Source organism: Thunnus maccoyii, chromosome 16 (assembly GCF_910596095.1).
Source record: "Thunnus maccoyii chromosome 16, fThuMac1.1, whole genome shotgun sequence".
Classification (NCBI taxonomy): Eukaryota; Metazoa; Chordata; class Actinopteri; order Scombriformes; family Scombridae; genus Thunnus; species Thunnus maccoyii.
Window position 1 is genome coordinate 10,469,596 of NC_056548.1, and position 14,991 is coordinate 10,484,586.

Here is a 14,991-nt window from a genome sequence, read left to right on the forward strand (position 1 = left end):
AAGACTGTAGGCATATACATGAACATAAGCATGCAGCACTGAAAATGAGTTGATTAGTGTGTGTGGGAAGAGGGAGGAAACCTTTCCATGAGGCTAATTTGGTTGTTTAATTAGTTTTTATTCATTACAGTAAACCCACAACTTTTATGGTACATTTAAAGTCATTGTCACCAGACAAAATCAACCTCACATATAAAAAACAACATCAAAAAATGAATATGTGCAAAAGCATTATCACTGGAGAGCTCCCAGTCAATCTTTCATTATTCTTTCCCCTCATGTGTCTCCTCTGTCCTTCCTCAGTGTTCCTGCCTGCTCTATCACATTGCTCAGCTGCAGGTGAACCTTCTGCAGCTCTGTTGCTATGGAGACCAGGGCCCTTCCCATTGTGGCCATGTCCAGTGGTGAAGTCACTTCCTGCTCCTTCAGGCCAGATGGCAACGGCTTCACACCCAAGCCAGAAGCTGTCCCCAAACCTCCAGGTCTTGGTGTTGGCTCATGTCCCATCCCCGGAAAGCTGTCCGCTGCTGCCGATGGCGCCACTCTGTAAATGCTATCTTCCTCCAGCAGCGTCAGCCGGGCATTCTCCTCGTGACTGTTGTGCAGGAGCATCTGCAAGGTAGAGTTTAACCTCCTCTCTCTCTCTGCTCCCTCCTCCCTGAGCTCCTGCAAGCCTCGCTGCAGCCTGAGACTCGCCTGCTCTGTTTGCCTCTGGCATGCTGACTCCATGCTGGGTAGACACTGTTGGCATGTCCCTCTAACCAGTTTGTCCATCTGCGCCCTGAGAGAGACCATTCCTCCACAGCGCTGCTCGAGAGACTCTAGCAGCATGTTCTGCCTCATGTGGGAGTCCTCCAGAGCGATGAAAAGCTTGTCCCAGCGGGAGAAATCTGCAGTCTGGCATGGTGTAGTTGGAGACTCCCCTGCAGACAAAAACCAGAGGGATGCATCAACAGCACAGTCCCATAGACAACTGAAAGATTATTAACATTGACATAAACCAAACATAACCAAAATATTAACATTTATTCGATTTAATCCTTTATTTGAACAGGTATTCTCATTGAGATCAAGGTGTCTCTTTCACAAGACTAAACACACACAGTACTAGTGTAGACAAACACAGAAATTTACATACACAATATGGTTTCACAGAATGGGAAAGATTTATAAGTATGTCTTAATCTTCAGAAGAAATGAGGGATTTTTCTTTTGAAACACTTTGTAACTCATTCCATTTGTAAAAATAATTATAAACAGTTGTCCCTTTCTCTGTTTGAACATGCTGTATGAGTCAAAATGCCCTGTGTCCTGAAATTATAATTACTGTATTTTGATGTGCTTAGACAGCAGTTTCCCAAGAAGCGCTTTACAGATAGATAATTGACAGGAAAACTCCCCTTAGTTGGCTAAAGATTGTATCATATGAATAAAAATGCGGATTGGCAGAGATGTGGATTGGAGGATATATAAAATGAATAGAAGTGGACCGAGAATAGAACCCTGTGGAACACCTTTCCTCACCTTACAAAACTAATAAACCAATTTGTGTGGAAGAAAAAAACACTTTATTTGGCAATGGTTTAATGAAATCTGCCATGGCAACTGAGGACAAATTCTACACAATGAGCCATCTGTTCTAACAAGCACGAACCAAAAGTGACAAAAGGATAAATAAGCAAAACATACCCTCCTGCTGATCCTGAGAGATCTCGTTGTCATAGTTGTCTTGGTAGTTCCCTTCATACTCAACCTGATTCACACACAAGGATGCACCCACGTAGCAGAGCACACACAGGACACGCCAGATCCTGAACACACACATGATGGAGCTCTGAAATGTTGAAGTGTGTTGGTTCCTTAAGATGTTAGAGAGCTGCTCTCTCTTTCCTTATCCACCCCCTTCACTATATGTAAAGCTCTCCACACTGAGCCAACTGTTGCGGGTGCTCACTTATAAACTGTGCTAGAAGGAAGAAGGAGGGAGGAAGTTAGGGAGGGTGGGACAGAGGTGGGGGTGCTGTGGACGTTGGTTGAGTAATGCTTCAGTGGAGGTAATATGTCAAAAGTCAAACTGAGTGGGAAATAGGGGCATTATGGGGAGAGAAGGAGAGTTACAGGGGTAATGGGAAAGCTGGGGTGAAAAGAAAGCAATGAAGGCAGGGTGGAAAGCAGAAGAGAAGAGAAAGATGGAGAAATAAAGACATTCAGGGTGGAACAGTGAACCATTTAAATGTGTGTAGGTTTACAGATAGGAACACGTATACCAAACCACGTATACCAAAATTTTCCCTCTTCTTATCAACTCTCACATTGACTCACTGTCAAATTCACGTACTATACACTGGAATCATTCTGGGAATGTTTTCTCTGGCTGTGAGATTGCCAACTTGGTCACATAATCCCGATATGATTGAAAGCTCCAGAACAGCTACTAAATGGACCTTTAGGTGAGATTGTTTTGCTGTTTCTAAGGTCAATGAACTCTGAAGCTCAACTTTTAAGCCGACGTGAATGAAAAGTTCCAGTTTGAACATCTACAATTCTGGCCATTCTACAAACTGGGCAAACTCAATCTGCTGATGAAGGTCATGCGATATGATCAAATGTTCTAGAACAGCTACTAAATGGACCTTGAGGTGAGATTGTTTTGTTTGTACTACATATCATTAAATAATTGAGTATTAAAATTGCCCACTGCCTGACTTGTACTTTCATTTTTAAGATAACACTGCATAATTTTTTTGAATTTGAAATTTGAATTTTCTCTTCTTAAAAAACATTTTTCGTTATCAGTGACCAGATGTTCAGTCCAAACTGATATTATTCCCTCATCGCAAGATGCATAATATTGTTGTGCCTCATTCCAGAGTCATTTACAGTCATACTCGCATTGCATTGTTTCCACAGGACATCTCAGTCCACACACACAGGTCTGTCTGCCTCTTTAACCTTTTTACTGATGAGTCAGTCACTCTGTGCTCTGTGTCAACACAAAATCCCCTAACCTAAAGAAGAAGTTGCAACATTTGAGAATCTGGATTATGTTTTAAGCTTACAATGAGTATTGAGGGAGAAAAACATATACTGTTGCTAAGGAAAGGTTTGTGCAAAACATTTTGTACCTGGAGATTCCACACTGTGTGCTGTACTCCTTTCTTTATCTTTTTTCTGTGGAAGGGAGGCCTCCACACAGCTGCACCTATGTGCCCCTCTTTGTGCCCTTGGTGTCTTTGTACTTCATGTCTAATATGTACTTCCATCCTGTTTCCCTAAGTTTTTTGCTAACCATGTAACTGACCAAATAAAGGTAAGAAAGACATTATTTGAAATGCTATTGGTAACCTGAGGGGCGTAGAAATACTATATAATCTATATATACTATATACTATACCTTGCCAATCCTGTGTTGGTTGGAAATTTGCGACATATCTCTGATGGTGATACAATTTTCTGCAGGCCTGTGTTTACTGCCTCTGTTTCCTGCAAGATGCAGAAGGATGATGATCAAATTCACTGTTTTATCTATGAAGTATGTATTAACCAAATTTTGTTGCTAAGTAACACTGCAAAATTGGCTTTCTGGCTGTGTGATTATATTTTGTTGCCTGGTGACACTGTCGATTAAACATTCAGTGAGGATGAATTATACTCAGCAAGGCCAAATGACCTTATTCTTCCAGGCAGAGGGCTCTGGTCAACAGGTGTTGGGGTTAAGCAGCAGAAGTAGGACATGTCAAGGTCATAGGAAAAGCTGTGACCTCTCTGCTCCCAACAGACCTCCAGACTGAGCTCCCTCTGCAGACGTCAGCAAGTCTGCCAGTCAGCATGTCGGATTTTCTCAGGCTGTAATGGGACTATTTGTGGTGGGGGGGCTGGACGTGGGTGGTGGCAGGTTTATATCAGGAAAAGAGAGAACCTGCAGAGGAAGAGATGGACAGACAGAGAGGTGAGGGGGGTATGGAGGGTCAGGTGATATTTGTAGAATTTGTATTTTCCTCACTGCAGCAAAAATGCCTCCCTGCGTGGCTTGTGTATGTGCATTTCTCTGTCCCAGTTCCATAAAATGCAAGTAATTAGGATCCCTCCAGCAAAGCAATACATTTGTATGTTTTTATGTTGGAACTTGCAGGTGGGGTGTAAAATTCTGTGTATGCATACAAGTTATAAACTTGTCTTCATTGGTGCCCATCTGATGCATTTCCTCCTCTCCTCTCTATATATCATCTTTCTATTTTGGTCATCATATGACTCCATAACAGGGGAGCGACATTTATCAGCAGCCGCCAGACGCTGTTTACCACCCCCACCTGCACACACCACACCTACAGTTTAGCTGTCACACAAATCACTTCCAGCTGGCAGTGAGGGGAGGAGTGGCGAGAGATGAAGGTAATAAGAAAACTCGACAAACATAAAAGGGAAGATGGAAAGGGAAAGACAGAGATAGAGATGATGAAAGTAACTTTAGTGTCTTAGCACTCATTTTATTCCAAAAGAGAGAAAGGAGCAGGGATTTTTGTGGGGCTGGTTGTGATAAAACCAGAGATGCAAGGGAAAATGGGATGATGGGTGTTGTCAGCAGAAAAAAAAAAATCAGGCTAAAAACAGTCAGTTTAAAACAGCAACAGGACTTTACTAATGAACAAACCGCATAAAAACAGTAACACAGTAAAGTCGGCCAACACAAGCCAGTTTATGAGAACTGTGTGGTGTTCTTGGGTGTTTCCCTTTTTTGTCCTGAATATGTAGAGAGGAGGGGAGAAGACCATTTGTTTTAAATACAGCATACTGTCAAACAATAGAGCCATTGTACAAATATAGCAGACTTATAATTATATCTAATCACTTCAAAAGGAGTGTATTAGTTGATGATTATGGTATAGCTTAATGCCTTTCTAAGAACAGTGTAGTGAGAGGCACAGTTAAGATTCATAATAATTGATATCTCAGCAAAGCAAAGCCTTTAATACTGTGGATTATGCCCTGAGAAAGCAAAGGTTGCTTAATATGGGTTACATTATTTTATTATTGCTTAATCTAAGGTTAAAGCCTGATCAGCCAGTAGGCCGATTTAAGTCAAGTCAACTTTATTTATATATAGCACATTTCATACGACAGGCGTGAACTCAATGTGCTTAAAAACAAAAGCAAAAAACCTCCAAAAAGGTAAAGTTCATACATGACAAAAACATTACATTAACATTACATATATAAAACATATAAAATAAAACATAAAATAAGGAGATGTTACATATATAAAAACAAATAAGACAACATATGAAATTAGACGGTTTAGTAATTATCTCTCAGGTAGAACTCAGTGTGTCAAAGAACATACTTCAGTATGATTATTAATGGAGTGCCTCAAGGTTCTGTGCTTGTCCCACTTTTATTTTCACTTTACGCAAATAATTTAGGTGTTATTACGCATTGAACTAATAGCATTCTTTATGCAGATGATACTGTTTCTCTTCTCTCCCAAACGTACTTCATAAACTACAGTCGACCTATGATATTTTTCATTCTCCCTCATTTAACCCAAACTTGTACTGACTGCAGATAAAGTTGTTTTCTAATGCTAAGAAGAAGACATTAGGGTAGACAGCTCAGGGGAGGACAATAGAAGTTATCTGTTAGAAATATCAAGGTAATTAGCTTTATTTTCCATAAACCACATGTTGAAACCTTGTGATGAAACTGAGACCGAAGTTAGAATTTTAGTCCTGTTTCTCTTGTGAAGCTGGGAGAAAGCTGGTGGCAGCCACCTATTTACCGGTTCTTCATTGTAGTGATTTGCTGTATATAAATGAATCAGCACAGTGTCCCCACATGCTGGACTATGCTTATCATAAAACCCTCATAAATCATTGTGCCTTATATTCCAGAGTTGGCTGGCCATGTCTGTTGAATAGTGTATTTTTTCATTTATAAAGTCAGTCTGGGCAATTTACATTAACATCATATCTCTGCAAATGTAATTCACAGTTCATCTTCCAATCATTATCTCAGATCACAAGACATACAGTATATCTGCTGTCTGTCTCTAATGTACAGATGGCAAAGAAAGCCTTCATGATTACTTAGAATAGTCTGCAAGGAAGAAATTTCAATTGATAAATCTGATGTTTCTGGCAGAATTCAAGACTCCAACACTATTAAATGCCACAATTCTTAACTGTCAATTTGTATCTTACTATAAGCCATATTTTAGTATTATTATCTGTTTTAGTACTGTTATCTGATTTTGTATGGTTTTGTCTGAAACATTTTATGTCGCTGTCCTGGCCAGATCTCTCTTGCAAAATAGGTTTCCAATCTCATAAATACTTACCTGGTTATATATAAGTTAAATAAACAGCAAATAAAATAATTGCACCTAAATATAGAAGTATTATCTGTCTGTGCCCCATCAGGAAAAAGCAGTGCCAAATATAATTAGAAACATCCCAATTCCCTTGATATGCCTCTATAACTCACTCATCTCAATGAGACATGCAAAACATCATTTCAGCTTTCCCTTCCTTCCTGTATAACACAGGAGCCTCATGTGAAGAGACTAGCGAGAGAGCTGCTGCAGACAGAGTACACACCGAAAACGATAAAAAAAATAAATCGGAAAGGTAGCAGGGATTTTGCTGTTTCAGTAAACAGTGTGGTGGAAGGGCTAACATGAGCAGTCAGGGACAGATTGAGGAGAATCTATTCTTGTTTGGCTGAGTCATAGGAAAAATGGCAGCAATGTATCACTATTTAATTTGTCTTTAAGCACTAACTGCACCTCCTGTGAGGCCCCCTAAAATGTAGAGCTGATACAGTGGTGTGATATAAGCGTTAATGATGTTATTTAACCACGGGCCTCCTGACTGTACTCAGATCGATATCACACAACCTCCGCTTAATCGATCTGATCTATTTGAACAGCTCCAGGCAGGAAGGAGTGACAAAGCAGGAACAATATGCAGGAGAAACACACTTTTTATCAGTGTTTCAACATGTGTGCATATGCTGAGGAGTTGTGTTAAGTGTCATACACCACCAGACTTCATTATCTTGTTATGTGGTTAGTATAATTAGTAGTACTGCAATCAGTGAGGCAAACAAAGCTTAACAACAAGTTGCAGCGTGTCAAGATGGTTGTATTGAGAGGAGAAATATTACTAGACTTGGCCCGGAGAACCCGATCAAGACCTCAACCTGGATATCCTTGTGTGTCTGTGTGTGAGCAAATCTAGGTCAGGAGGTCCGGTTGGTGAATGAGTGAATGACGAGCAGCAGATCCTCATGAGTAAATAACAGAAAACACCTCAACTGGAGGACAAAGATAGAATCCACACTCGATTTGGAAGTTACGTCACCGTTTGCATATTTATTTCCACATTTTCAGATGAATCACGTGAAACCACCAACCTCACAATGACTCATGTGACTGGATTACGTCTGCATGTACGTGCAGTTTATAACGGGCAGTGGAGCGAATGTGAATACTATCCAAACACACACACATCTTTACATATTGGGACAAAAGCTTGGGCTGGTGGACGATTACATCAGTAGGCCAAAGCTAAATTAATGTGTGTGTGTTTCCATACAGGGTCCCAAGAGTGGACTCACACCACAGTAGATCTGGGCTGCCTTTACAAAGAAAATGAACAACATCTGGATGTGGAAACTTCTACCCATTTCACCCAGTGGGGGCTTTAAGGGGGTAAAAGTGAGTATGTGATTTGAGTGGGTGTGTTTAAGGGTGCTAGATATATAAAGGGAAACACCCAGAGTGTGTATGAGGAAGCATATGGTCATATGTAACATCAAGCATAAAGGTCCTGTTCAGTCTCAGGTGTGCTGTCACTTCTCTGGGCCCCCCAACACCAAAACACACACTTTAATGACACTGTGTTTTTAATATGGAAAATGACCTCAACTTGTAGAAACACGAGTCAAGAGGTGGCGGAGTCACATACATATACACACACACACACACACACTTCTCCTTATAGGTGTCACAGGTTTGGGTGAAGACAGACATATAGCCCATACGTGGACACAAACATCCATGAACACACACAGACATTTATGTGTTTACACCAACAAATACACACACGTGGACTTGGCACAAAGCTTGATTAGTTCTCTAAATGTAAAAATAAAGATTTAGTTTCATAGATACCAACTGAAAACAACTCTGCACAGTCATTTGCAGCAGATATAACAGTCAGACAGGCCTCATCTTACAGCCTGAGGCCGACAAATATTATATCTACTGCAACAAGAGGGGACAGTCATTATTTCCATACAACATGAATAAAATATGTTAATGGCTAGAGGCTAAAATGATTGTGGCACTATATCACGTTTAGAAAAATAACCACTTTTACGACAACTTCACATCATCTTCCCTATGGGATCAATTAAATCTTTTTTTTTTTTAACCATACCACATGTATTAATAATTGTATATCTGTACCTTTCTGTTACAGTCTGTAATCTCGGATCTACGATGTCACAATTACCACTGGTCTAAAACAGCTGAAGCTCCATTCATAGTATATTGCAGCTGACGTGTTTGGCCTGATGTCACATCATCCACCGGACGTTAGATTCTACTGCACCACATCCTGACTGCCTGTTGATGACTCCTGAGTGTCTTCTCCGTTAATGGAGGGCAGCTCGCTCTGGATTTCATTAGCCGTTTGGGGCTCAGAAGCGACGTCATTGGTTGTCACGGTCTCGGGAGCTACTGCATTTGCTGTCTGAGACTCGCTTCCGCTGAGTTGTGAAGGTGGGGGAGTCGTTGCTGTTGTCACACTACCTGCGCCGTTGGTTATTGCAGCTGTCTCACTGAGTGTCAGTGTCTGGCTTGAAGCAGGAGGCTCAGCGGCCACTGTGGTGGTCCTGCTGGGTGCTGAGAGCTGAATTGTTGAGTGACTGTCTGAATCTGATGTACAGACATGATCGAATGCTTGGTTGGTTTGGCTGTCAGTGGGGAAGGTGTTGTTGTTATTGTTGTTATTTGTCTGGTCAGATGGCCGTGTGGTCACGGAGGAATCTGTTGTTGCTTTCACAGTTCCGGGTGGTGGATTTGCTGTCCATGAGTCTTGGTCGAAGTCTGGAAGTTGGTGGATGAGTACGGGAATTGGAGTGACCTGATTTAACCCCACAGGCTCATCGGCTACATGGTTGCTTGTTGATGGCTGATTGACTGCATTAGTAATTGCTGACTGCCAGTTATTGGAGCAGAGGACAGCTGGAATGCTGCAAGGGGAAACAAAATCATGAGTATGTCATTGAGACCAGATGTCCTGAGTTTTTTCCTACAAATTAGGGTCCGACATAACCGATGTTGGACCCTCTCCTTTTCATTCATTCATTACAGTTCAACTCCACGTCGGACAGGTGGCTCGCAGAAGCAGACAGAAGGAGCTTGGAGTGAACACGTGCACACAAACAAATGCCAATATGTTCTTTCTCTCACTGTTCTATCTTGACAAGTACATTTCTGCAGATCTCTCAGCATTGTCTCAGTTCTTGCTGTACTCAGTACTCGCTGAAATGTTATAATCACAGAGTGTGTTTACATCATTGCGAGTATCCCCGTTTTGAGTCTTATCCTGGTTTTGACCATATTTTGGACGTGGCGTTTACATGGAACATAAGAAACCGGGTTTTTAATGTCCCTGTTTCTATGACTCTAACAGTATCCAGGTTTCTGATGATCTGTGTCCAGTTGTGTCTTTATTCCTCAACATCTCAACTGCTCATTTCTCTACCAATAAAGAATGTTCAGTAACCTGGATAAGAGGTTTATATGCAACGGTATTGTTTCTATTGGAGTACTCCAGGTAGCATGTCAAGGTTTCTCAAACCAGGACAAGGGCTAATCCAGGTTTCTGATACCAGGATAAAGTGTTTACATGTGCTACGCAAAATCGGGATACTCCAAAAACCTGATCATAACCAGGATACTCGTGCGCATGTAAAAACACTCATAAATTCTGCTCTCTTCTCCCTATGTATTGCATACTCTTTGGCTTTACAGAAAATATGGAGAAACCTACATTTATACACCATACACCTAATTTTATATTTTGCAAATTTGTGTAATATATCAACATTACATATCCATAAATAAAGGAAAACAACCAAATCTAAACTTTATTGTTGTATGTATTATGTATACAATAAATAAATCACCTAAATTATGGGGGAAAAAAAAAGATTTATTTTCATTTTATGGCTGCTGGGCCAGTGAAAATATACAAGGGGCCAGTAAAACTCTGATCGACTGGCCAAGTGGGCCAGTGGGGAAAAAATGCTACATTGGACACTGCAAGTACATCTCTTGTGGTTAAGTTGGGCATCTTCTTGCTAACAGAGATCTTTTGCCATTTGGGTTACAGATTCAAATAAAAAACACAGTGGATTGGAATACATTTTTAACTGTTTTTTGGCTTCTGGATTTACAAGAGACCTTTCTGTTTAAAACCGTTTTTAAATAATTTTTCCTCTTTCCTGAGCAAACAAGTAAAAACCCTGTGACCTTGATGAAAGCTCATTAAAAGTGCATTTGGTAGTGCTGCCTGAAAAAGTTAAAACATCCATTTTCAATTAGATCAAAAAACTGAAGGCATAAAAAATTTAAACCCAGACCCATTACCAAATAGCATAAAGAAGCAACGGGAGACTTCCATGCTTTATTTTAGCTCTATAAAGATTTTGTCTTTTGATGTTATAAAGCAGACTATACAGACCTGGCCAGCTGTTTCTGAAGCTCCTGTGCATGTTGGTTGCACTGGGCAAAGTAACAGGCCTGAGCCTCCACAAAGTCAGTCAGGCTCCGCATGTGGTTGGTCTGATAAAAAAATAAATCATACAGAGTTTTGGCCCTAAATATTGAGCATTATAAAAAGCAGTAATAGCTACTCTAACAAAACATCAGAGACCAAAAAATAAAAACACATAAATTATTGTTTTTAGCAGACTGATTGACAAACGACGGTATATAATTAATTGTGTTCATTTTCCAAACATTATCAAGTTTTGCTTTGACTGTGTGTATACAGCTCATGTTACAATAATTATAAAAAGAAAATGTTCCAGTACAATGATACACACGCTGTGAACAATATAACAGAATCTTTTTACTATCCAACTGTGTGTGTTTATACATACGTGAGTGTTGCTAATTCCTTCCAGAAGACGTCTTGTAATTTCTGACTGCCTATCGAACAAAGACTGGCAGATCCTCAGCTCTATCTCTGCCTACACACACACACACACACACACACACACACACACACACACACACACACACACACACACACACACACACAAACAAGCAAACAGTCATCTTTATGGTATTTTCTGAAAATGTTCCATTAGCAGAAACAAAATCCCGTTCCAAATCCCTGGAGTGCTTATCTAAATGAACCAAACAATCAAAACAAAGCTATTGTCTACACTAACAACAGAGTCATACTAAGTTTTATAACTTCTGACACTGTTAAAATAGGCTCCATGGGTGACCTTATGAGGAATAAAACATAAACATGAACTCACCTGAGAGATTTCCTGAGCCCACATCTGATCGGAAGAAAGAGACAGAAGAGACTGACTTAGTGATAAACAAGAAGTGTTGAATTATGTCTGTCATTGTTCACAGCCCATCAGACAACCACTGACCTTTAACCATTTAACACGCAGGAAGCTGAACATGTAGGAGACATGAGCTATGTAGTCGTCTTCCAGCGGGTTTGCATTCAAGGACTGACAAAAAAACAGAAAAGAGCAGAAAAGTATGATGAGTAGATGAATATAGAAAAAAAGGATTTTGGTGTGTTTTAGCTTTGATCCAGGTCTGATTAATACTAAACACCGTCATTGTAACTCACTCTGGACTCTCGCTCGGCCTCGTGAGCTTTCCTCAGCCGGGTCTTGGCTATGTCCAAATCCAAACGCTTATTCAGCAACATCCTGCGCTCATCCTATGAGCAAAGACACACATATTTGAAGAAAAAAAAAGGCTTAAGTATACAACTAATTTACTAACAAAAAATGTGAATAAATGACAGAATAAAAATACACAAATCCAAAAAATAACATCATCAGTGCAACGAACATACAGACGTGTGTGTGTGTGTGTGTTACCTGCATGGCTTTGTATTCCCCCTCACTGAAACTCCGCAGAGGTGTGAGAAAGTGGATGTTAGCGCTTTGGACAAACTTTCTCTTTGCCTCGCCCACCTGCTTCTGAGCCTCTCCACACCTGAGCAGTGCAGTTCCTGAACCCAAAACAAACTTCAGTTTAAAAACAAGACAATATTTCAGCATGTCCATGTTAAAGACAAATAGCTTACAAGACAGGTATGTGCAGATATTCCCCCCTTATTTTAGTGTGTATGTTTGTTATCTTTGAAGTTTTTATGGATGTGCGTGTAAAGTGTACTTCTTAGACCAACATTATCCATATCAATGTACACTCACCATAGGGTGTGTTGGACCCTATCTCCAATCCAGCCTGATACATTTGCTCTCCCAGCATCTCATGGTCATGAGGCCGAGGTGGGACACTCCAATCCAGGTATTCATACAGCCGGTCCTCTAACCGTGCTCCTACTCATCAGGGGCGAAAGAGCTTAATTTAGCTTCAAAAGGTTATCACTCATAAAACCAGGACAATACCACACAGTTTAACCTTGAGATGGTAGTTTGGAGTCAAAGCACGCCATTAACATTTTACTATACAAGGCTATTTAACCTCCTTCATATCTGTAATATCCTACTAGGACATGTATGAAAACTAACATTCAATAAAATTAAAAAAGCCCTCGATTGTAAGAAGTCATAATCTTTAAAAACATCCTTGATGCTAACTGTAAGAGGTTATTATTTCTGGCAGCAGAATGGCCCCCCTTATATGATAGATTACAGACCACATCCACTCATGATTCCATTAGCTGAGGTAATTGGATTCAAACAGGCAAAATAATGACCGTTCCTTTTCATCCAACCAGACCAATTACAGTCAAAGCAAACTGAAGAAGAGACAAGGGATGTATTTGTTGTGGGAGGACAAATGAGAGCTGCAATATCGGGTCCCATAGGTAAAGACTGATAGCTATTATTCAGCGGCAATAATGATTATGGCTATTGGGATATTGCTGAGAACAGGCTCTGGTTTGACGTAAATGTGAAGAATAAAAGGTACTCATGGAAACACGTTTGTCCAAATATTTATCTACCAACAGTGTGCAAGACTACATGTGCATGTATCATATATAGGAAATGATAATCATATATATAAATGCTGGTTGTTGACTTCTCTCCAAGGTCAAGTATGGCAGATAAGTATCCAAAATAGACCTTTTCCCAATGTCTAGTGACAGGGGTGTATTAAAGTATGTAGGTCAGTGTAAGCATCAAACTGTATTTCTTCTGAATTTGTTGCACAATACATCAACTAATTCTGACAAACACAGAATCAACATTTGTCTATGTTGAAATGAGACATTCAAAAGGAAGATATTTTAATGACAAGTCTCTTTTCAGGACCTATAGACAACCGGTGAATGAATAAACAATTAACAGTCTCTCACCTGGGTTGGGCTGCAGGAAAACTTCAGTCTGAGAGATTATCTGGTCCGTCCAGGTCTTGGTTGCGTCTACCCGGCTGACGAGCTCCTCAAGAGTGGGTTCCAACTCTGTCCTGTCCGCCTGTCCAAGACTCTCCCCCGTGTACTGGAACGAAGATAAAGGATGATATTAAAAGCTACAGCCACTTAAAAAACTAGTGATGTCATTAGGGTGTACATTCGCTAACCTACATTTCAGTGCTAAGCAGTTAACAGAGAATCCGACATTAGCTAAACTCCAGTAAAAGCATTTATTTTTCGGATGGGTCCTCTTTTACCTGAACAGCCCGGTTGATGAACTGACCAGCATCCACAGCCAACCGCGTCAAATCCATGACAACGTCCCCAAGGTCGCGCGCTGTCTTCAGCGGCCGTCCAACGGTCGGTTAACGGTCCAGCAGAACTGCGCTTGATGACCAACAACAGCACGCTGACCTCGCCATAGCCTCTCAACTGCTAACCGCCACTCTCTTGTTTTAGCCAGCAGATTACGGTTACTGACCGTCTGAGCCCATGAAGACGGCGCAAGTGCACGCACCCTGTGTTGTTTGTTTATCCTTCAGCCATGCCGAGCTCTCCTTCTGTCAATTTGGTTACTTCGGAGTCCGTGTCACCGATAAATCAATCTCGGCTCGGCCATAGCGACCTTAACGGACGGTCGCCAAGAGAATGGTCACTTGTCGTTAGCAAGCGCTATATGGTTACCGTTATCCTATTTATCCTGTATGAGCGTCTATATAACTTCAAATACCGGGCATTTCGACAGCTAACTAGCTTCAATAGCTGAATATGAATTTTGATAGCTGCCTTAAACTGTGTGTAAAGAAGCAGGCTATATAAAGTTTAAACATAAATCTAGCTGATGACGTCAGATACAAAATGAGACAGGTTGTCCAAGACTTCCGGTCGCAGGGAAAAAAAGCAAACTCTGCAAATATACTCCACTCAATGACTCAAACATAAGCAGAAACAAATAATTAACCTGCAGAAAGCACGAAACGTTCTGTCTTCAGAAATATGACTGGAGTTCCTTACCCAAGCAAAAGAAAAAAAGGAAAAAAAAGATGACATTTAGATAATGTGTGGAGCAGTTCACAGGTTATTGCACAGTCTGGTACAGTAAGTTTTGTAATGTTATTCCAGAGAGAGAAGCTCCACACCGATGGGAGGAGGATCCTGCTATGCTGCAGAATTTAAGAAGACAAAAGTCTCTTATGGACATCCTCAAAAATGTTCAGTATCCAGCCAGTATCGGATAGGAAAGCGCCTTGATTTGAATAAAGTAATAAGGCCCTTGGTTCTATCCGGAAGCAAGCTGCAATAGCAGCCATGCATTTACAAAAAGGAGAAAAGTAATGAC

General features: G+C 40.7%; 2 protein-coding genes across 2 annotated transcripts; both read right to left on the reverse strand.

The window, feature by feature from the left end:
• Positions 1–80: 80 nt before the first annotated feature.
• On the reverse strand, positions 81–6,207 carry LOC121881063. The gene is made up of 5 exons (XM_042388714.1): positions 6,198–6,207; positions 3,671–3,693; positions 3,395–3,483; positions 1,690–1,811; positions 81–923 (listed from the first exon to the last, which is right to left on the reverse strand). The coding sequence occupies exons 1-5, from the start codon at positions 6,205–6,207 to the stop codon at positions 277–279; spliced, it is 891 nt and encodes a 296-aa protein (XP_042244648.1). The 3' UTR covers positions 81–276.
• Positions 6,208–7,341: 1,134 nt separating this feature from the next.
• LOC121881453 (endophilin-B1-like) lies at positions 7,342–14,530 on the reverse strand. Its single transcript, XM_042389216.1, has 10 exons — positions 13,910–14,530; positions 13,596–13,737; positions 12,484–12,612; positions 12,148–12,281; positions 11,892–11,984; positions 11,683–11,766; positions 11,560–11,583; positions 11,173–11,262; positions 10,752–10,852; positions 7,342–9,255 (listed from the first exon to the last, which is right to left on the reverse strand). The coding sequence occupies exons 1-10, from the start codon at positions 13,964–13,966 to the stop codon at positions 8,604–8,606; spliced, it is 1,506 nt and encodes a 501-aa protein (XP_042245150.1). The 5' UTR covers positions 13,967–14,530; the 3' UTR covers positions 7,342–8,603.
• Positions 14,531–14,991: the final 461 nt, after the last annotated feature.